A 24714-nucleotide genomic window follows, 5' to 3' on the forward strand; every position below is an offset into this window, starting at 1 on the left:
TCTCTTACTATCTCTTCTTTCAGTTAGTCCTGACGAAGGGTCTCAGCCCGAAACATCGACTGTACCTCTTCCTAGAGATGCTGCCTGGCCTGCTGCATTCACCAGCAACTTTGATGTGTGTTATTCTGAAACTAATGATGCTTTTAGGAAATTTTATTCTAAATTGTATTGTTCTGACTCTGTTAATGATAATATTGCAATGAATATTTTTTTAGATCAATTAAATATTCCCAATCTTTTGATGGACGATTGTAGGCAATTGGATTAACCCATTTCCCAGGAGGAAATTGCTCAGGCTATTCGAGAATTGCATTCTGGGAAATCCCCAGGACCCGATGGATTCTCTGGAGAGTTTTATAAGGCTTTTTCCTCCTTGCTTATACCACACTTATGTTCTACCCTTACAGATTTCGTCAAGGTAGGAAGATTACCGCAGTCTTTTTATGAAATGAAGCTTCCATTTCGCTTATTCTCAAAAAGAATAAGAATCCTACTGAATGTTTTTCATATAGACCCATCTCATTGCTCAATTTTGATACTAAAATTTTATCTGAAGTGTTGGCTTGCAGACTTGAAAATATTATATCTTCTATAGTTTTGGATGATCAGACAGGTTTTATTAAAAATTAATATTCCCATTTTAATATACAGCATTTGTTAAATGTTATGCATTCTCCATCTAAGGAAATATCAGAATGTGTGATATCTTTGGATGCGGAGAAGGCCTTTAACAGTGTTGAATAGAATTATCTTTCTACATCCTTAGAAAAATTTAATTTTGGACCGAATTTTATTCATTGGATTAAATTACTTACTTCCCTTCGCTTGGGTTCTTACTAATCTTCAGAATTCTAAACCCTTTAAACTCCAACGTGGAACTAGACAAGGTTGTCTTTTGAGCCCTCTGCTTTTTACTTTGGTATTAGAAGCCTTAGCAATTGCTTTTCGAGCGTCCAAAGAGATTACTGGTATTTTAAGGAGAAGTACTATTCATAAAGTGTTGCTCTATGCTGATGACTTATTGCTTTTTATATCTAATGTTACAACCCCTTTACCATTTGTGTTCCGTTTACTGACTAATTTTAGTCAGTTCTCAGGATATAAATTAAATTTATATAAGAGTGAACTGTTTCCTTTAAACAATTTAATACCAAAAAAACTTTCCTTTTAAAATTTTAAGAAAACAATTTACGTATTTAGGAGCAACAATTACTAAGAATTATAAAGATTTATTTAAGGAAAATATTTTAACTTTAATGAATTGTGTTAAAAAAACTTTCTAATTGGTCTCCTCTTTCTTTATCACTGATTGGCTGAATTAATTCTATTAAAATGAATATCTTACCTAAATTTATATATCTTTTTCAAGCTACACCTGTTTTTATTCCTAAATCTTTTTTCAACTCTTTGGATTCAATTCTTTCCTCCTATGTATGGAAGAATAAAAAACCTCAAATAAACAAAGCTCACCTTCAAAAAACCAAACAGAATGGAGGCTTTGCCTTACCCAATTTTAGATTATATTATTGGGCAGTTAATATACGACATATTACATTCTGTATATATTACATTAATCATGAGAATTGCCCTTTATGGGTTTCTTTGGAAGTCAACTCTGTTATGAAATTTTCCATTATTTCTTTACTTGGATCCTTGCTTCCTTTATCTTTAAATAAACTAACTTGACAATGTGGTGGTCAAACATAATTTGAGGATTTGGTTACAGTTTAGAAAATATTTCGGTTTATTGAGATTCTCCCTCTCGAGTCCCATCTTTTCTAATTGCTTTTTTAAACCATCTTTAATTGACCTATCTTTTAAAGAATGGAATAGATTGGGTATTAAACCATTTAAGGATTTGTTTGATGGAGGGATTCTCTCTTCTCCTGTGCAACTTTCAACGAAATTTCACCTTTCCAATACCCACTTTTATCGATACTTACAGATTAGAGATTTTTTAAGATCTCAATTACATACATTTCCTACAAGTCCATATACAATAGATATAATAGATACAATTTTTAATCTGAAACCCTTTGGCAACAGTTCAATATCTTACATTTACGGTCTGCTGTTGGGATTGAAAAAAGCCTCTTTAGATAAAACTAAAGGAGACTGGGAAAGGGATTTACAGATTTTCATATCTGAGGAGAGCTGGAAGATTATTTTAAAATTGATTAATTCCTCGTCACTATGTGCTTGTCATTCTTTATTACAATTTAAAATGGTACATAGGATCCATATGTCTAAAGACAAGCTCCCTCGTTTCTACGCAGATATTTCTCCCTATTGTGATAGATGTACAGGTTTCCCCCGCCATCCGAAGGTAGAGCATTCCTATGAAATGGTTCGTAAGCCGGAATGTCATAAAGTGAAGAAGTAATTACCATTTATTTATATGGGAAAAATTTGTGACCATTCGCAGACCCAAAAAATAACCTACCAAATCATGCCAAATAACACATAAAACCTAACATAACAGTAACATATAGTAAAAGCAGGAATGATATGATAAATACACAGCCTATATAAAGTAGAAATAATGTATATACAGTGTCGTATCACTTAGTGGAATTGGGAAGACAGCGCCGAGCACGCTGATGACGGTGTGTTAGGCTGAGTCGTCGGAGGTTGGGGTGGTGCAGTGGTCCCCAACCTCCAGGCTGCCGACCGATACCGATCTGCGAAGCATGCAGTGGTGCAGTGGTGGCCGGGACGCACCCAGCACATCTTTAAGAAAAAAGCCAGAATAAACAAGCTAATTAATTAGGTGCTGCCCAGCACATAAATGTTGGCCCAGATCAGAGATGACATAATCGGCAATCGCCTCTGATCTGGGCCGACATTTACGTGCCGGGCGGCACCTAATTAATTAGCTTGTTTATTTCAGCTTTTTTCTTAAAGATGTGTTGGGTGCGTGCCGGCTACCATTGCATTCTCCACGGCAAAGTATCGGTCTGTGGCCCGGGGGTTGGGGTGGTGGGACACTGGGGTGTCATCTCATCGTCGTCTGTTTCCATCAGGGCAGGCAGGTCATCTTCTTCTATGCCTGCCTGCCTCGATGTCGAAGGTCGAGGTTCGTTGTCTGCTGTGGCTGATGTGAGAGGCTTGAAAAACGACAGTATGCTTGACTGCTTAGCCTCGTGCATTTTTCTATCATCTCATGCAGTTGCTTCATGTTCAGTTCCTGGACGACTTCACTTTTGGTCTGTTCGCTACTGCATCTGGTTTCGATTGTTATCCTTTCCTCTTCCAAATGCATCAGCTCTTCATCTATCAGTTGTTGGTCATGGGATGCCAAAACCTCTTCAACATCATCTTCATCAATTTCCACAAGCTAAACTCACTTTGTCCTTACTTCGTTCACCACGATCGAAATGTTTAATTACGTCTAGTTTTACGCTAAATTTAACACCCTTACGAGCTCTTTTAGGCTTTTCCGATACCTTAGAACTCATCTTGCAAAAGGATGCTCAAAATAAATCAAGATAAAGCACAGATGCTCACAGGCATGTGTTTAAGCAATGCCGGCTAGAATGCAGTTCCGGAGGAGAAGCTTGGCTGCTCGGGGCACACGCTGCCTTTTATCGCGCGCTGCCTTTTTTCACATGCTGCCTTTTTTCGTAACAGTGAAAACACCTTCTGTTAGCAAAAACAGGTAACTAATGTAGGTCTTTCGTAACAGCGAGGTTTCGTAAAGCGAACGTTCGAAAAGCGGGGGGACACCTGTACTAATGGAGTGGCCACACTAATTCATATGTTTTGGACAAGTCTGAGCCTTGAAAAATTTTGGAAAGATGTATTTCAAACCTTCACTGTACTTTTCAATGTTAGTTTTAAGCCCAATCCTTTGACTGCTATGTTTGGTATTGTTGAGGATAGTACTACAAAACTGAAGCCATCTAATGTGCGGGTATTGGCCTTTATGTCTCTTATGGCCAGGAGGGCGACCTTGCTCAAGTGGAAGGATGCCGCCCGCCCACTCATGTTCAATGGTTATCTGAAGTTATGTTGTGCCTTGATCTAGAGAAGATTCGTTGTTCGATTTCTGATTCTAAATATGATTTTCTAATGTTATGGGGATCCTTTCTGAGTTATTTTCATAATCTTTAAACTGTTATTAAAGTATGGATCTGAGCCATTATTATTATAATATTATATGGTAAGGTATTTTTTTCCTTCTTTTTTTTTAACCAACCAGCTCATTTTCGTAGTGCGGGTAGATTTAAAAAAAAATACAATTATTTTATGTTATTTCATTTCATAATTCAATCTTTCTTTCTACATGATTGATTTGGAATATGGGATACTATGATCATATTACTGTGATTTAAATGTAATGTAATTTGTATTACTTGTATCCTTATGAATTTTGTATTTGTATTCATGTAATTCATATAATATTAATAAAAATATTGAAAGAGAATAGGGAGAATCTAGGGCCAGAGAGAACAGCCTCAGAATAGAAGGATATCTCTTTAGAACAGAGATGAAAAGAAGCTTCTTTAGCCAGAGGGTGGTGAATCTGTTATTGAGGCCAAGTCAGTGGGTATATTTAGAGGTGCAGTTAATAGGTCCTTGATTAGTAAGTGCATCAAAGGTTACAGGGAGAGAATGAGGTTGAGAGGGATAATAAACCAGCCATGATAAAATGGCAGAGATTCAACGGGCTGAATGGCTTAATTCTGCTCTTATGTCATATGGATACATACCTATTCCAAAGCTCCATTTCTAAGCAGCGCTGATCAAAGATATTCATCGGGACTCTTTCAACCAGGAAAAGAACCACTGCCCTGAAAGCAAAACAGAAAACACTGCAGATTAGAATCATGCAACAGGTACCAGCCAATCCACAAGTGCTTAGTTTGAAGGGACAGACGATAGGGCAATGCCAGCCTGATTTAACACAACACAGGAACAGACCCTCTAGCCCACGATGTTGGGCCGAACTATGTAAACTAATCACTTACGCTACATAATGTCCATTTCCCTCCATTCTCTGCATATTCTTTAGAGCAGAGACAAGGAGGAATTTCTTCAGCCAGATGGTTGTCAATCGTGGAATTCTTTGCCACAGACAGGTGTGGAGGCCGATTCATTGGGGATATTAAAAGAGGTGGTTGTCAGGCTTTTGATTAGTCAGGGCATCAAGACTGTATAGAGCAGGCAGGGGAATGGAGTTGTGAGGAATAATAAATCAGCAATGATTGAATGGTGAAGCAGACTTGATGGGCCAAATGGCCTAATTTTGCTACTGTGTCTTATGGTCTTACTCACATGTGTATCTAAGAGTCTCTTAAACACCTCCATTGTATTTGTCAGTGCATCCTAAGCACCTGGCACTCTGTAGAAACCTTACACTGCACATCATCTTTCCCCCCTCACCTTAAAATGCATGCCCTATAATATTAGGCACTTCATCACTGGGAGAAAAATACTGGCCGTCTACTCTCACATAATCTTATAAACCTCGATCAGGTCTCCGCTAAGCCTCCGTTGCTTCAGAGAAAACAACCCCAGCTTGTCTAAACTCTCCTTACAGCACATGAACTCTAATCTAAACAGTATCCTCTCCCTCAATCCCACTTCTAATGGAGGGTTTTTGACTTGGAGTGCTGACTGCTTTTCATTGCATGATGAAGTCTGCATGCCTTTTTCATTTTAGTTTACTGTGGTATAGTACTTACTCCGATGATCCATACAACTGCCAGGCTTTTGCAATTCCTTTGCAAATTCCTTTCGCTGCTTCGTTACTCTGGATCTTTGCTGCCTCCTGCGGTTTCCCCCAGACGTTCATTACATGCCTACAAGAATCACAGCAAGATAAAGCTTATGTTTAATAATTCTTTAAAAATGTTTAAAGTTCAAAGTCAATTTACTGTCAAAGTACCTATATGTCACCAAATCGTACTTCAAGATTAGTTTTCTTGCAGGCATTCACAGAAGAAATTCCTATATTTATATAACAAAATCAATGAAAAATTGCCATCAATCAAAGACTGACAAAGAAACAAAAAATATGCAAGACAGATTGTGCAAATACAAAAGGAGGTACAATCAAGAATCCACTAACCTCTGCCTTACATATTCGTAAAGACTTGGCCTCCACAGCTGCCTGTGGCAACAATTTCCACAGATTCACCACGCTCTGGCTAAAGAAATTCCTCCCCATCTCTATTCTTGAAAGTGAGTCTATAGGAGGAGTTCCCAACCTTTTTAATGCTGTGGATCAATAACCATCAAGTAGGGAGACCGTAGACCCCAGGTTGGGAACTCCTGGTCTATAGACTGCGTTCAGTGATCAGTTCAGTGTTGCAGTGAGTGAAGTTATCCACACTGGTTCAGGAGCTTGATGACTGAGGGGTAATAAACTGTTCCTGAAGCTGATGGGGTGGCTCATGTACCTCTTTCCTGATGCTAGTTGCCAGCCAGAAGAGAGCATGGGCTGGATGGTGGGTGGTCCTTGATAAATTTCAAGATGTTTTCTCTGAAGCAGCGGAGGCTTAGTGGAGATCTGATAGAGGTTTATAAGATCAAGTGAGCTGTAGAAGGCCAGTATTTTCCCTGCAGGGTCAAAATGCCTAATATTATAGGACATGCATCAAAGGTGAGAGGGGGAAAGTACAAAGATGATGTGCAGAGCAAGGTTTTTACCGAGTGCTGGGTGCCTGGAATGCGCTGCCAGGGTTAGTAGTGGAAGCAAATACAATGCAGACTCTTAGACTGACATATGAATATGACCATAGGACATAAGAGCAGAATTAGGCCATCTGGTCCATCAAGTCTGTTTCTCAATTCAATCATTCCTGATTTATTATCCCTCCCAACTCCATTCTCCTACCTTCTGTCTGTAACCTTTGATGCCTTTACAAATCAAGAACCTATGAACCTTAAATATACTCACTTTAAATATACTCAATGACTTGGCCTCGAGTATGTGGCAATGAATTCCACAGATTCACCACTCTCTGGCTAAAGAAATTCCTCATTCTGCTTTCACGTGGCAGCACTCCTTGCAGATGGGCTCAATGGTGAGGACAGCTTTCCTTGTGATGGACTGGGCTGTATCCACCACTTTTTGTAGGCTTTTCCATTCTTGAGCATTGGTGTTTCCATAGCAGTTAATTAATTAGTCAATGAACAGTACAAATGTATAGGGAAGCAAATGTTTGGGAGCTCACTTACACAAATCTGTCAAAGTCAACCCAACGGCAAAGTCATACAGCATTGAAGCAGATCCTTCACCATGTCTACACTAACTATTGCGAACCTATCCACAGCAATCCTACATTAATTCTATTTTACCCTCCGCACATTCCCATCAGCCTCCCCCCTCCCCAATTCAACCACTCACTTGCATATCAGAGCCACTTTACAATAGCCAATTCAACTACCAAACTGCACACCTTTGGGAAGCAGGAGGCAACCCGAGCACCCAGAGGAAACCCATTCAGTCACAGTCAAGCTCTGCATGAACAAACTGGAGACCAGGATTAGTAAATTGGTTCATTACTGTTACAGGTAATCAGGCTCAGGTTTATTATCACTGACACATCTTGAAATGTGTTGTTTTGCAGCAGCAGTACCCTGCAATACATAATAAAAGCACAGTAGCACAGTACTTAGCACTAGGTTCAATTCCCACCGCTGTCTGTAAGGGGTTTGCATGTTCTCGCCGTGACTGCATGGGTTTCCTCCAGCTGCTCCAGTTTCCTCCTACGTTCTAAAGACTTACCAGGTGGTAGGGTAATTGGTCTTGTAAATTGTCCCATGATCAGGCTAGGGTTAAATCGGGGGATTGCTGGGTGGCGCAGCTCGAAGGGCCAGAAGAGTCTATTCTGCGCCGTATCTTAGTAACTATGTAATCCTCTCACCATAGGCTTGTAATGAGTTAGCTATTACTGTGAATACAAACTACAGCAACATAACTCTACCATGCATGGGAATAACAATGAAAAAGCAATTTCCAGTAAATAAACACAAACATAAAAGTTTGAACGGAGCTCAGCAAAATAGAGGGCTATAGTTAACCCGAGGTAATTTCTAAGGTAAGGACGTGTTCGGCACAGCTTTGTGGGCCGAAGGGCCTGTATTGTGCTGTAGGTTTTCTATGTTTCTATGTTTACTTCTAAGGGAAAACTAAGGCAATTACTTGTATGGGTACTGACAGACACCTATGCAAATTTACCATTTGCCAGGAAACAATAATTTAACTCACACCAGTATAAACAATAATTTAGCTCACACCAGTTTAACCTATTACATACAAATTAGTCTATACTGCTGGAGCTCATTGTGGTGTAATCAATCCAGTTTGCTTCATTTCATTTACTCCTGGTTTTGCAATGATTAAAAAAACAGTCCAAGCAAAACATAAATAAATATCCATGCAACAGCGAAGAAAAAGGCGTTAAACTTTTGCCAAGGTCATCTAGCCATCTAAAAGTTATATGCACATTATCTGTGAAACCATAACCTGAATGAATCAGTATCTGTCCTTCCAAATGGGTTCTGTGAGTGTTTCAGCATGTTCTTCTGTGATGTTCATTATCTGTTTTCATATTCCTTCTCTACCCTCCCTCTAGAAAATGGCTCCCCCATTCTTTCCCCGTGCTCTCTCACAAAAGAAATGTTAAAAAGACAAATCCTATTGACTAATTCCACAAGCCTAACTTATCCAACTGAATTTTTATTTTTAAACAGCAAAAATGAAATCCTTGACTCTATAAAGGAATGCTTATTGCTTTTTAAGAAAATCCACAAGAAATAAATACCTGACAGCATAACTGTATTAATAAAATAAACATGATCTTTAACTGGGGTATTTCATTCTTTCCACACCAAAATAGGGATGTCCTCATGACTTTTATAAACCTGTGACACTTATCAAGCTCACTATTAATAACACAACATTTATACTCAGTAACAATAACAGTTATGTTCACACTTAAGTTCTGACAGTATTCAGGCATATGGGTTACAACATTCAAATGAATTAAGTGATTACAGGACCTCCAATCCATTTGTAAATGGATACAATATATCTTACCATTGGGATTGACACAGCACTCTGATTTCCAGATGTGTCATATGCCAGCCTACTTGGAGGTTTCCTGACTCTCTGTGATCTTATCTAAGCTTCAGTTTCTTCATCCTTTAATTGTTCATTCTCAGTCACTATTTCATCAGTTTGAGTCTTTTCATGTTTACTTTGAGGTGTCTCATCCAGTCAACTGGGGTCTTTGCAAAGGCAAGCACAGGTGCTTTTGTCAGCAACTCTTTAAACGTCTGAAATGCTTCTTCACACTTCGCATCCCATCTTTCTCTGAAAGGCTCCCAAGTGTTAAGATAAGGCTTGGCTTCTTCTCCCTTTCTTCTCTGAGGGGAGATAACCACACAGAAGTTGATTCAAAAGGTGACTCACTCTGGAGTAGTTCTTCACAAATCTTCGGTAGTATCCACAGAATCCAAGAATGATCACAGAGCACTCACAGTTTGGGTCTTGGCCATGTGGTTACTGCCTTTATCTTAGAAGGATCTGTAGCCACTCCAATCTCACAGACTATGTGTGCTACATAGTTGACTAACATTTCACAGAACTGGCACTTGTCCAGTGACAGTTTTAAATCTACAGTTTTAAGGCAATCTAACAACTTCAGTATTCTTGACTCGTGCTTCTCCAGTATCGACCCAAACACTATGAGGTCATCCAAGTACATAAGTACTTCAAGCAGGTTCATCTCTCCAACAGTCTGCTCCATGAGAAGTTGTAAAGTTGCCAGTGCTCCTGATATGCCCGGAGGCATCCTTTCAAAACTGAAAAAAAAATCCAAGAGGACAATATGAATGTTGTCTTCTCTATCAGATTCACTCATTGGCACTTGGTAATACCCACTTCCAACACATGAACCATTTGCTTCCACTTATGCAGGCCAGAGCATTCTCGATCTGTGGAACTGTATATTGGTCTGGGATTGTACGGCTGAACAGTGTGCTAACATTGCCACACATTCGTATTTTCCCATTCTTTTCCCTCGTCCTTTAATAGTTCATTCTCAAATCAAATCAAGTTTAATTATCATTCAATCATAATAGATTCAGTGAATGAAACAGCACTCATCTGGGGCAAAAGTGCAAAACAAACAAAACTGAACATTCAAAATAGCGAGTAAAGAAGCATATTCATGCAAAAAAAACAGACACATATTTCTAGAGAAAGAAGAGAGAGAAGGTAAGTCATTCTTTGAGAACTCTCACCAGTTCACAAAGAAATTGCTTGAACAAAGTAAGAGCGGGCAGCTTAACATCTCTCAACAAGAACTTGAGGATCACCTGGCAAGCACTTACTCTAACGAACAGCGGGAGGCTCCTTTGCTTGATATTTCAGGGCTTGTGAAGCCTACCGAGCCAGGAGTGAAGTTCGATCTGTCAGAACCCAGACTGTCAGAAAGGCAAAGTCAGGTTCACTGCTAGGACCCAATGGAGTGCCGTATAAGGTGCTCAAGAAGTGTGAAGAGCTGGGGATATAATTGTGGAGATTGTTAAAAGGTGGTGTGGAGATTGTTAAAAGGTGTTGTGGAGACAAGGTGTTGTTCCTTTGTCATGGAGTGAGGTGAAGGAGTATACATCCCGAAGGAAGAAAATTCTACTACATTGAATCAGTTCCGACCAATTTCACTCCTGAATGTAGAGGGGAAGATTATGTTTGGCATTCTAGCAAAAAGAATATCTCCATTTGTGATAGAGAATGGATTGGTAAATACATCTGTGCAGAAGGCAGGAATACCAGGCTTCCCGGGATGCCTTGAAAATACTAGTATGGTATGGCATACCATCCAGGAGTCGAAAAGGTTGAGAAATCTAGCTATGGTTTGGCTTGATCTTGCAAATGCGTATGGTTCTGTTCCCCATGCCCTGATTGAGTTTGCGATGGAATTCCTATGGATTCCTGCTAAGGTGAGGAACTTTGTCATACAGTACTGCAATGATTTCCAGATGAGGTTTTCCACTCAGCAGTTTACAACTAGGTGGCAGAGCTTGGATGTTGGAATCCCAATGGGATGTGTGTTAGCCATGGAGGTCACTGTGAGGGCTGCAGAATCAGTGGGACCAGGAGTCGCACTTGATGGTGGAGGGGAGTTACCAACAATACAAGCATTCATGGACTATCTCACTCTTTTGGGTCCTAGCACGGAGGCAGTGGAAAGTGTACTATCTAGACTCGAGGAGCTAATGGATTGGGGAAGAATGAAGTTCAGGACCAAGAAGTCAAGGAGCCTTGTTCCTAGGAGAGGAAACCTGGTTGACTTTCATTTCACCCTTTGTGGAGAGGAGATTCCATCCATTCAGGACCAACCAGTTAAGAGCCTCCGGCGATGGTACACAGAGGAGCTGAGAGACACCAAGAGGGTTCAAGAGACAGGAGAACAGATCAGCAGAGGTCTGATGTCTGTCGACAAGTGTGGCTTGCCTGGGAAGTTGAAGTTGTGGTGCTTCCAGTACGGACTGATGCCATGGATAATGTGGCCACTAACTGTCTATGAAGTGGCAATGTCCCATGTTGAGGCAATGGAACGGAAGATCAACAAGTATGTGAAGAAGTGGCTTGGAGTACTGAGCAGCTTCACCAACGTTGCAATCCACAGTAGCCAGACAAAGCTTACCATCCCAGTGCAATTCCTTGTTGAAGAGGTCAAGGTAGCCGAGGTAAGATCACTCTTGATGCTTCGAGACTCAAAATACCCTGTCATCAAGAACACCCAGCTGAATGTGAGTTCAGGCAGGAAGTGGTCAGCCCGTGTAGCAGTTGATGAGGCAGAGTCTAGATTGAAGCACAAGGAGATGGCTGGGGCTACCCAGCTGGGCCACCAGGGACATGGATGGTCAACCCACAAGTGGTGGTCATCTTCTACAGGTAAGGAGCGCTGTGAGCTTGTAACGCAAGAAATATGAGAGGTAGAAGAGGAAAAAAGGTTAGCTAAAACAGCTGGCCTGGCCAAACAAGGGGCTTGGACCTGGTGGGAAAGTGTTGAACAACGACGTCTATCTTAGAATGTTCTGTGGCAGATGGAACCACTCTGCATTTCTTTTCTATGCAGAGCAACGTACGACATGCTCCCAACACCTGCCAACCTCAGCGCCTGGTATGAAGGTAAGACAGACGTGTGCTGCTTGTGGCGAGAAGGAAACACTTCAACATATTTTGAGTGCATGCAGACTCAATCTTTCCAGTGGCATGTACACTTGGAGACAGAACAACGTTCTCAAAGTTGTAACAGAAGCGGTTGAGCAGAGAGTACTGCAGCACAACTTATCTCACAGTACCCTGGGAAGACAACATCGATGAAGCCCATGAGCGCAAGTTAACCAAGTATGCAGGATTAAAATCAGAGTGCAGAGACAGAGGGTGGAAGGCCTCATGCTATCCGTTCAAAGTAGGTTGCTGTGGATTTTATTGCATTCACTTTCTAGAAGTGGCTGTGTGACCTTGGCTTCACTAAGAAGAGAGATCAAATCAACCAGCAGGGCTGTAGCTGAGACAGGATCAGCATGGGTGTGGACCAAGTACGTCAGAGGGGCAGATAGTCGGACAGTGTATCCATCTTTTGCAAACCCTTCAGTAGTTGCACAGGTACCTGAAGAGTAGACTATCTGTTGGAGGGAAGCGACCAACAACTCTGATAGAGGCAGATGCCAAATTTTAAGCTCACCAGTGGGAGGTGGTGCTTTAGCACTGCTGGCCCACCACCTCGAGGGAGTCTTGATCATAAGCGGGCCGAAATTCCTGAAGACAGGTGGCAGATCAACTGATGATCCCACTGGTGATAGCACAGGACAGTTAACATCTCAGTCCAAGTGTATTTTCAATTCTAGTACAGAACCCTCAGCAACATGTCCTGCAATTGATGGTACAGTCTCCCAGCTGTGAGCAGATGCATGCTGTCTGTCATTCCACCACTCGAACACAGGAGGGCAGTACCGACGAGGTAGGCCAGCCCCCACCCGTGTGCAGACGCCCCACCCCACCGCCTCTGGCGTATTCTCACCTGGTCTGCAGCAACAGGCAAGCCCGCAGCTTGAGGCCTAGTTCTCACTACAACCAAGGCTACACAGCTTCCATGCCATCCTCCCACCAACAGACAAGGGTAACAGGGCTGCAGCAACTAACATTATTACAATGCAACACAGCCTTGTGATCACAAGTGAAATGCCCGAGACAATCTCCCATGATTATACTGCACGCAGCAGGCAGCCACATGGTCTGTAGCCAGGTCATCTCCTCCAAACCCAAACCAGCTCCTTTCCCAACATCCTGACTGGCTCCTCCGGCACCAGTCCAGCTACTCCAATCAACGAGCAGCTTACTGATGGAGTAGCCCTGCCGTATCTGAAGTTCTTGGAGTAGAATTGTCTTGCGATTGTAAAAAAAAACATCTAACAAAGAAAAAAGCACCTTAAGTTGCCCCCAGTTGGCCACTGCATGCAAATACACAGCAGATGTCACTATTTCATCAGATTTGTCTGTAACACTCAGCAAAACTGGCTCGTATTTATCTAGGGGAAACCCCGTCCGCCGCCCAACCTTGTCTCCCGGTTACGTCAGCTGCTGTATAATGCCACCTGATTCGGCCCGAAACATCAATCATCAGCCAGCACACAATGTACATTTTACAAATTACACTTTATAAATCTTACTAGAACTATGAGATTAATAGAGGTACAATACAAAAGGGAATGAAAAAAAAGGCGCCAGACTTATCAAAGTTCAATTTCTTCGTGCACAGTTGGAGCTCGGGACCTTCTTTCTTCACCCTGCGATCCACCCTGACCCCTTCGACTCGCAGCTTGGGACCACCCGAAGTGATCAGCCAAGCACTCCCAGTACGCCCATGGTCCTCCCGGTCTCTCCTCCAACTCTCCGCCAAAACCCAGCACGTCCGTCTTCCTCCCGGTCTCTCCTCCAACTCCCCACCAAAACCCAGCATGTCTGTCTTCCTCCCGGTCTCTCCTCCAACTCCCCGCCAAAACCCAGCACGTCCGTCTTCCTCCCAGTCTCTCCTCCAACTCCCCGCCAAAACCCAGCACGTCCGTCTTCCTCCCGGTCTCTCCTCCAACTCTCCGCCAAAACCCAGCACGTCCGTCTTCCTCCCAGTCTCTCCTCCAACTCCCCGCCAAAACCCAGCACGTCCGTCTTCCTCTCAGTCTCTCCTCCAACTCCCCGCCAAAACCCAGCACATCCGTCTTCCTCCCGGTCTCTCCTCCAACTCCCCGCCAAAACCCAGCACGTCCGTCTTCCTCCCGGTCTCTCCTCCAACTCCCTGCCAAAACCCCCGTTTCCCAGCCATATGAGACAGTATATCACCCCAAAAAATAACATGGACACCCATTGGTTCAATCACTCTCTTATCAATAAGATAACCCAAACAAACTGCAGTGAGAGGACCTTCTCAGCATTTAACATAACAAAGAAGCCATTTGATTAACATACGCAGTAACAAAAGATTAACATAACAAAGAAGCCATTTTGATTAACATACGCAGTAACGTAAAAGAAGAAACCCCTTACACGTCAGTTTGTCTCAGTCACTATTTCATCAGTTTCAGTCTTTCCTTGTGACTTTTCATGTTTACTTTGAGAGGTCTCATCCTGTCTATCATTTGTACCTTCCTGCAACTCAGTTCCTCCTGCCCTCTGACCTTCAGTTATATGGGAGTCCAGTTCCCTTTCATTATCTAACGTCATTTCTGGTTGTCCAGTGGTTGTATTCCCCACTATCCAGGTCTAGACAGAAAGGTTCTGACATCTCTTCAACTCTTCTTGAGAAATTTGCATAAGGCAGGTTATACCACATTCAAATTTCCTCATCTTCTGAGTTTGTACCATATTCGATGGATTCCTCTGGATTCTGTTCATGTCTTTCCACTGAAACCGTCTGATTCATCATCAGCTGTTTTTTTTTCTTTTCTTCTTCTCTATTGCAGAGTTCTTTTTCTAGGTGTAGGTCCTACATCAGACTCTGGTTCAATATGTACTCCCCACCATAGAGGTAAGAGAAGGTTCCAATGAAGAATTTTTGGTCCACTTCATACAGTGTAGAAATCCAGCCGTCAGCCAACTAATGCTTCTATTCTAGTCCTAAATTTCTTGTTAGAACATCTCCACGCATCATAGAACATAGAAGTCTACAGCACATTACAGGCCCTTTGGCCCTCAACATTGCGCTGACCACGTAACCTACTCTAGAAACTGCCTAGAATTTCCCTACTGCATAGCCCTCTATTTTTCTAAGCTCCATGTAGCCATCCAGGAGTCTCTTAAAACAACTATTGTACCACCATCGCCGGCAGAGCATTCCATGCACCCACCACTCTGTGTGAAAAACTTACCCCTGACATTCCCTCTGTACCTACTTCCAAGCACCTTAAAACTATGACCCTCATGTTAGCCATTTCAGCCCTGAGAAAAAGCCTCTGGCCATCCACACAATCAATGCCTCTCATCATCTTATACACCTCCATCAGGTCACCTCTCAATAATTGAGAAAATTTAGTCTTTTGATCGCAGCGCTTCTGGTTTTCTTTGTTTTGTTTTCTAGCCGAAACTGCTACTAATTCATTAAGCTTTTTGCAGTTCTTTCTTCATATTGGACACATACTTGAGATAAGTTTTCTGTGGTAAGTCTTCACTAGATGTTCCAAAACAAAGATCCACAGATAATCTCACTTCGCGTCCCAGCATTAAATAGTATGGCAAGTGGCCAGTGGTTTCACTCTGAGTAGTTATAACTGTACACCAAATGTCTCCATTTGCTCTTTTTCCTGACATCAAGAGTTCCTGGCATGTTGAACAATGCCCTGCTGAATCTCTCAACATAAGGATCGCCATGGTCCTCCACTTCTTGACTCCAAGCATGCTCAGTAACTCATGTATGAGATGGCTCTCAAAATCCCTTCCCTAATCACTGTACATCCTTCTCAGAAGCCATAATGAATAAAGTATTTCTCCCACAATACTTTTGCAATTGTGGATGTTTTCTGATCCTTTGGGAGAAAGGCTTGAGCATATCTAGTATAGTGATCAGGAATGACCATGATATTTGCAGTACTATTTGAATTGGCTGCTATGGAAAGAAAATCCATACACATCAGATCAGGTGGACCAGCACTTTGCATGTGAGACAATGGAGCAACTCTTTTAGGTAGCATCTTTCTCTGAATACATCAAATGCATGACTTACAATAATCTTCAACTTCAGGCTTCATTCATAGCCAATAGAAACAATCCCTGACTAATCCATTAGTCTTGTCAAAACCCAAGTGACCCGACTCATCATGAAGTGACCTCAGTACAATCTTCCTGTAGTTCTCAGGCAAAATCAACTGAGAACACACAATTCTGTTTGGAGAAGTAACCCCTTAATCAGTAGGGGTATAGTAGGATGTTTTGTCTTCTCAACTTTTGAAATATCTCCCCTGTAAACAGCTGATCAGATTTCACCTATGCAAGGGTCATCTTGCTGGGCTACTGACAATTCAGGTTCAAGGCAGCCAATTGTTTTGTATTCAGCATAGGCAGGTTGCATTTTCCTTGGGCAACTGCATGGCCAGGAGCACCCAAATAATCGAATGCTCTATCAGGCAGATCTACTGTTCTGCTCTTGGCCAGTTCCAGGTATCTCAATAGGTACATTTAATATCGAGAAATGTATACAATATACATCCTGAAAGTCTTTTTTTTCCACAACATCCATGAAAACAGGAGTGGCCCAAAGAATGAATAACAGTTAAGTGTCAGAGCCCCGAAGTCCCCCCAGCCCCCACCTCCCATGCACAAGCAGCAGCAAGGCATAAGAGCACCGTGATAACACATCCACAACAAAGTTCTGACCTCCCAGCCTATACTTAAGACTTAAATCATAGGCAAACAACTTTGCCAGCCAGCAATGACCAGTGGCATCCAATTTCGCTGATATCAAAATAAAAATTGGTAGGTTCTTGTTGATTCTCAGCCTGAACTTAGCACCATATATAGTCATTGAGTTTGTCTACCACTGCCCACTTCAATGACAAAAACTCCAATTTGTGAGCAGGGTCATTTTGTTTGGATGGCAAAAAGCTCCAGCTAATGAAAGAAATAGGCCTCAGGCCTTCACCATGGTCTTGATATAAAAAGCCATCTAACCTTGACAGCTAGCATCTGTGTGCAGTACATATAAGCAATTGGGGGGTTTGCAAAAGCAACCACAGGTGCTTTAGTCAGTAACTCTAAGCTTCTGAAATGCTTCTTCACACCGCATCCCATCTTTCCCTGAAAGGCTCCGAAGGGTTAAGATAAGCTTTGGTTTCTTCTCCCTTTCTTCTCTGAGGGGAGATAACCACACAGGAGTTGATTCAAAGGGTGACTCACTCTGGAGTCGTTCTTCACAAATCTTCAGTAGTATCCACAGAATCCAAGAATGAGCACAGAGCACTCACAGTTCTGGGTCCTGGCCATGTGGTTACTGCCTCTATCTTTGAAAGATCACCCAAGTACACAAGTACTTCAAGCAGGTTCATGTCTCCAACAGTCTGCTCCATGACAAGTTGTAAAGTTGCCAGTGCTCCTGATATGCCAGAAGGCATCCTTTCAAAACTGAAAAAAAAAATCATAGAGGACATATAGATGCTATCTTCTCTTTATCAGATTTACTCATTGGTATTTGATGATAGCCACTTCAAAACACTGAACCATTTGCTTCCACTTAAGCAGGCCAGAGCATCCTCAATCCATGTAACTGTACATTGGTCTGGGATTGTACGTCTGTTCAGTGTTCTATAACTAATGCACATTCATATTTTCCCATTCTTTTCCCTCACAACCACTGTAGGTGACATGTAGGAGCATCTTGACTCAATGATAATTCCAGTTTCATTAAGTTTCAGCAAGTGCTGTCAAACATCTTCAACCATCCGCTGGTGCTAACTGGCGAGACCCCCCCCCCCAAAAAAAAGATGTGTCCTCTTTCACTCTGATAGTGTGGTGAGTACTCTTGGAACAACCAACATCACAATTGTCAGTAGAAAAAATGCCCTTGCGATCCAACATTTTATCAGTTACTCTCTTTTTCCATTCCTCGGGTATTGATGAGGCAAAGTTGAATGACTTCCATATCAACCTTTCCAAAACAGAAGACTTTCTCTTTCATTTTCTTCACTGTAAAACTAGAAACTCTTGCCACAGGAAGGAGATGTGTAACCTGCTTGCCACGTCTGAGGGTGACATCTCTTCTTCAAGTGTTCCTAACAATCAATGTTATCCTGTTAGATTAGATTATGGGGACACTCAGTCCTCGTTTATTGCCATTTAGAAATGCATGCATTAAAAATGATACATTGTTCCTCCAGTATGATATCACAGAAACACAAGACAGACCAAGACTAAAACTGACAAAAACCACATAATTATAACATATAGTTACAATAAGACAAAGCAATACCATAATTTGCTAAGAGCAGACCATGGGCACGGTAAAATAAAGTCTCAAAGTCCCGATAGCCCATCATCTCACGCAGATGGTACAAGGGAGAAACTCTCCCTGCCATGAGCCTCCACTGCCGCAAGCTTGCTGATGCAGCATCCTGGAAGCACCCGACCACAGTCCGACTCTGAGTCCGTCCGAAAACTTCGAGCCTCCAACCAGCCCTCTGACACTGAGCATCAAGCACCATCTCTGCCCAGTGCTTCGACCTCGTCCTGGCCACCAAGCAACAAGCAAAGCCGAGGATTTGGGGCCTTCCCCTCCGGAGATTTCAGATCACACAGTAGCAGCGGCAGCAAAACAGGCATTTTAGAAGTTTCACCAGATGTTCCTTCGTGCTCTCATGTCTACCTCCATCAAATCAGAATTGTGCACGGCATCCTATTAGAACAGGAAGCCAGAGATGTCTGCAGTTCAGGTCTCACTAGCATTAATGCAGGTAAGCATGATTCTTCTTCCTGATCGACAGGAGCATGCACACGGGTGGGGTGATGGACACTCCTGCAAATTTGAGTGTTCGAGTCACTCTAACTACTCTGCTAGGATGTAAAGAGTCTGGTTCAGAGTGAGTATGCCACACAGTTCACTCAATGTCAGTAAGACTAAAGAGCTGTTTGTGGACTTCAGGAAGAGCAAGACAAGGGAATACGAATCAATCCTCAAAGAGGGATCAGAAATTAAAAAAGTGAGCAATTTCAAGTGCCTGGCTGTCAAGATCTCTGAGGACCTAACCCGGTCCCAACATATTGATGCAGCTATAAAGAAGGCAAGACAGCGACCATATTTCATTAGGAGTTTGAAGAGATTTGGTTTGCCACCAAAAACACTTGAAAACTTTTACAGATGTACCATGGAAAACATTCTGACAGGCTGCCTGACTGTCTGGTACAGGAGGGCTACTGTACAGGACAGAAAGCTGTAAAATTAGTTAGCTCCAACTTGGGTAATGGTCTCCATAGTACCCAAGACATCTTCAAGGAGTGGTGCCTCAGAAAGGCGACGTCCATTATTAAGGACCCCAATCAGCCCTCTTCTCATTGTTACCGTCAGGAATGAGGTACAGGAGCCTGAAGGCACACACATAACCACCGTAGCAACCATCACATCACAGGATCTGTAGAGTAAATTAACTTAAGAACATGTGTCATGTATGGCTCTAGCATAAATGTCTTCAATCCATTTGGATACATCACAGCTTGTTCCCACTGAGCCCTTAGGAATAGTGTTTTTCACTTCAGTATTTCTGTTGATACACTGATTGGAACGTATTTGCTCCATGGTGTCAGGCTGTTCCTTTACTGGGTCCCTCTGTAGTTTCCCATTTTCTTTTTCCATTTGATTAACTGTTGGTTTACTTTTCAAAGATTTTCCTGTCCCTCACAGTTTCACTTGAAATGCCCATCTTCTCCACATTTGTAGCAGAAAATACTAGACCTATCCTCAGTCAAGAAACCCTTGGCAGCAGCATTCCTCTGCTTTGTGATTTTCACAGGTGGGCTGGGTTCAATAGATTGGAGAAGAGTGGATAAAGTAAAAGGAAAAAGTGTGGATAAAGATAAAGTAAAAGCAAAAGTTAAAAAAGAGAAAAGTAGGGGTGGACTGTAGAAAAGTCAAGTGTGTAAGAGACAAAGATTCCTAGATTTTAAAGACAATGAGTGTAAGGGCACTTTATCTGAATGCCTGTAGTATTCATAACAAGGTCAGTGAACTTGTGGCACAAATCAGTATAATTTTGTGGCCATTACAGAAACGTGGTTGCAGGGTGGAGAGGACTGGGAATTAAATACCCATGGATATCAGGTAGTACGGAACGATAGGCAGGAAGGTAAGGGACATGGAGTAGCGCACTTAGTTAAGGATGAGATCAGGGTGGCAGTGAGAGGTGATACAATATCTAAGGAGCAGAACGTTGAATTCATCTGGGTGGAGATTAGGAATAGTGAAGGGAAAAAATATCACTGGCGGGTGTTGTCTGTAGGTGGGTGTTGTCTGTAGGCCACTGAATAATAATATAATATTACACTGGCAGGGGCAATAGACCGAGAAATATCTGAAGCATGTAAGAATGGAACAGCAGTTATCATGGGGGACGTTAACTCGCACACAGGTTAGGTGAATCAAGTTGGTGGAGGCAGTCTTGAGGAGGGCTTCATAGTACGCATACATGAAAGCTTTCTTGAACATCATGGTACTGAACCTACAAGAAGCATGCAATCTTGGATCGGGTCTTGAACAATGAAACAGGTAAAATGTAGTTAGGAACCCTTTTGGAAAGGGTGATCACAGAATGATTGAGTTTCTCATACAAATGGAGGGATGCAATAGTTCAGTCTAAAAGCAGTGTATTATGCCTAAACAATGGAGACGACAATGAGATAAGGAAGGATTTGGCTAGTGTAGACTGGTGGGACAGTTAAGAAACAGTGGAAGACTTTGAAAGAGATTTTTCACGGTGCTCAACCAAAGTATATTCCAGTTAAAAGCAAGGACAGCAAGGGTGGGGAGAACCAGCCATGGATAACTAAGGAAATAAAGGAAGGCATCAAATTAAATGCTTATGTGTACAAAGTTGCCAAGAGTAGTGGGAAACTGGAAGACAGGGAAAACTTTAAAAAGTAACAATGAAAGGGAAGACAGATTATGAAAATAAACTAGCACAAAATATAAAAATGGATAGTAAAAGTTTTTATAATTACATAAATCAGAAAAGAGTGGTTAAAGAGAATGTAGGTCTCCTGGAGGAGGAGAAGGGGGAATTGATGTTAGGTAATGAGGAAATGGCCGAGGCTTTGAATGACTGTTCTGTGTCGGTCTTCATGGTGAAGGACATATCTAACATGACAAAGAGAGATGTTATGGATGTGATGGGAGGTGAAATAGTGCTAATGAGGTAGTGCTGAGCAAATTTGTGGGCCTGCAGATAGATAAGTCCCCGGTCCTGATGGAATTCATCCCAAGGTACTGAAAGAAATGGTAGAGATTATAGTTGAGGCTTTGGTAATAATTTACCAACATTCTTTGGACTCTGAGCAGGTTCCAGTGGATTGGAAGGAGGTGAAAGTCACACCACTGTTCAAAAAAGGATGTAGGCAAAAGGCAGGTAACCATAGGCCAGTTTGCTTAACATCTACAGTTGGGAAAATGCTTGAAGCTATCATTAAAGAAGTAATAGCGAGGCATCTGAAAAGAAATGGATCCGTCAGGTAGAACCAGCATGGATTCAGCAAAGGCAGGTCCTGTATGACAAACTTACTGGAGATCCTTGAGGATATAACAAGCACAGTGGATAGAGGGGAACAGAGGAACATTATTTACTTGGATTTCCAGAAGGTGTTCAATAAGGTGCCACATAAAAGACTTATCCATAAAGATGTATAGAGTTGGATAAGGATGTATTAGCATGGAGAGAGGATTGGTTAAGCAATAGAAAGCACAGAGTTGATATACATGGGTGTTACTCCGGTTGGCAATCAGTGGTGAGTGGTGTGCTGCAGGGGTCGGTGCTGGGCCTGCAACTGTTCACGATATACATTAACAATCTGGAAGAGGGATCAGAGTGTAGTGTATCCAAGTTTGCTGATGACACTAAATTGAGTGGAAAAGCAAATGTGCAGAGGATACAAAGAGTCTGCAGAGAGATATAGATAGGTTAAGTGAGTAGGTAAGGGTCCTACACATGGAGTACAATGTTGGCAAATGTGAGATCATCCACTTTGGAAGGAAAAATGTAAGATTGGATTATTACTTAAATGGTAAAAGATCGCACTATGCTGCTGTGCAGAAGGACTTGGGAGTGCTTGTGCGTGAATCGCAAAAAGTTGGTTTGCAAGTGCAGCAGGTTATCAAGAAGGCAAATGGAATGTTGGCCTTCATCGCTAGAGGGATTAAATTTAAGAGCAGGGAGGTTATACTCCAACTGTATAGGGTACTGGTGAGGCTGCACCTGGAGTACTGCGTGCAGGTACTGGTCTCCTTACTCGAGGAAGGATATACCGGCTTTGGAGGCGGTGCAGAGGAGGTTCACCAGGTTGATTCCAGAGATGAGAGGGTTAGAGCATGAGGAGTAATTGAGTCGCCTGGGACTGTACTCACTGGAATTCAGAAGAATGAGAGGAGATCGTATAGAAACATATAAAACTATAAAAGGGATAGATAAAATAAAGGCAGTAAAGTTGTTTGCACTGGTAGATGAGACTAGAACTAGGGGTCATAGCCTCAAGATTCAGGGGAATAAATTTAGGATGGAGATGAGAAGGAGCTGCTTTTCCCAAAGAGTGGTGAATCTGTGGAATTCTCTGCCCAATGAAGCAGTGGAGGCTACCTCAGCAGATATATTTAAGACAAGGTTGGATAGACTTTTGCAGAGTTGAGGAATTAAGGGTTATGGGGAAAAGTAGGTAGGCAGAGATGAGGAATTATATGCAGAATTAAAAGGGCTAAAACCTAACTGACTTATTGGCAGCTTAAGAAGTCATGCTGTGAGAATAATGTATTAACAAAGAAGCGTTTATTCCATGAGAAGGCTTCTCGGTCTACTCTTATCAAACTATGTGATAACAATATATATATCTACAGCTCCACACAGTATTCGGGGCTCACTTGGCTGCAGATTTTCCCACGCTCTGTGAGCAGGGACTCTGTTTTGCCAACTGAGAATGCAACTTGCTAATAAACAGTACATACTTTTAAGTAAACTGTGTTTGACAGTTATTCTCTGGGTCTGAACCTAAAGGCCTCTGGTAGAGAGGCAGATTGACAGAGATGAGTCTATGGTCAGACCAACCATGATCTTATTGAATGGTGGAGCAGGCTCGATGTGCCAGATGGCCGACTCCTGCTCCTATTTCTTATGTTCTCATGTTTTCCAGTGGATGTGTCACATTTAGCTACAATATTAGCAGATATCAACTGAGTCATCTCAACTCGAATGATTTTCTCCTCATTTATCAAAAGCTATACTTCTGTGGCAATACGTGACCTTAGCAACTGAGGCTGCAATGGAAGACATTATTCAGCTTTTGGAAACATTTCGATCCTCAGTCAGGTTTTCCTCCTAACTTCTGAGTAACTCAGTAAAAGATGGAGGATCATGCATCTTGTGGGTCATTCGAATACACAGAACAATCATATCTTGTGATAGTTCACTCTTCACAACTTGCTCCACTCTTAAGTGATTTACCTCAATGCCCTCTTTGCAGCACAAGCAATGCAGCAGCTTATCAAATCTGAAAATGCAGGCAGAGAGTTTCTCTCTTGGAATATGTATCTGAACTTCACAAGGAGATCAGCTGAACTCTCAGTAGTACCAAAAGCATTTTCCAGACCCTGCATATAGTTAGCTGATGTGACTAAAAGATTTTCTGCCTTCAGCAAAAACTATATCAGCGTCAGGACCCCTTAAACTCTCTAACAGTCTCTGCTTCTTTATATTGTCTGAGTACTGCTATTCATCTAGTAAATGAGGTATCTGTTCAGCCCAAGCCTCATATTCTTCTTCCCCACTGGGTGTGGGCTTTACCCAGAATCAGAATCAGGTTTATTATCACCAGCATGTGACGTGAAATTTGTTAACTTAGCAGCAGCAGTTCAATGCAATACATAATCTAGCAGAGAGAGAAAAAAGTGATAAATAAAACATAATAATTAATAAGTAAATCAATTATGTATATTGAAAAGATTACTAAAAATGTGCAAAACATAAATACTGTACATTAAATAAAGGGAGGTGATGTCCACAGCTTCAAAGTCCATTTAGGAATTGGATGGCAGAGGGGAAGAAGCTGTTCCTGAATCGCTGAGTGTATGCCTTCAGGCTTCTGTATCTCCTACCTGATGGTAACAGTGAGAAAAGGGCATGCCCTGGGTGCTAGAGGTCCTTAATAATGGACGCTGCCTTTCTGAGACGTCCTGGGTACCTTGTAGGCTCGTACCCAAGATGGAGCTGACTAGATTTACAACCTTCTGCAGCTTCTTTCGGTCCTGTGCAGTAACCCCTCCATTCAAGACAGTGATGCAGCCTGTCAGAATGCTCTCCACAGTACATCTATGGAAGTTTTTGAGTGTATTTGTTGACATGACAAATCGCTTCAAACTCCTAATGAAGTATAGCCAGTGTCTTGCCTTCTTTATGACTACATCGATATGTTGGGACTCCAGGGAACATTCTCAGCTTTCCATAACCCAGGACCTCAGTGGG

At 42.0% G+C, this 24714-nt stretch overlaps 1 protein-coding gene across 4 annotated transcripts in view; it reads right to left on the bottom strand.

The window, feature by feature from the left end:
• The window catches only part of gss (glutathione synthetase), a 112737-nt gene that overhangs the window by 47155 nt on the left and 40868 nt on the right, over positions 1 to 24714 (bottom strand). For all 4 annotated transcript variants that reach the window (XM_072243765.1, XM_072243756.1, XM_072243775.1 and 1 more), the window contains 2 exons: positions 5688 to 5804; positions 4713 to 4793 (listed from right to left, as the gene is read on the bottom strand). In XM_072243765.1, the coding sequence (XP_072099866.1) occupies positions 4713 to 4793; positions 5688 to 5804 (198 nt within the window). The remainder of the gene's footprint in view (positions 1 to 4712; positions 4794 to 5687; positions 5805 to 24714) is intronic.

The sequence above is a fragment of the Mobula birostris genome, chromosome 2 (assembly GCF_030028105.1).
Source record: "Mobula birostris isolate sMobBir1 chromosome 2, sMobBir1.hap1, whole genome shotgun sequence".
In the NCBI taxonomy this organism is placed as follows: domain Eukaryota; kingdom Metazoa; phylum Chordata; class Chondrichthyes; order Myliobatiformes; family Myliobatidae; genus Mobula; species Mobula birostris.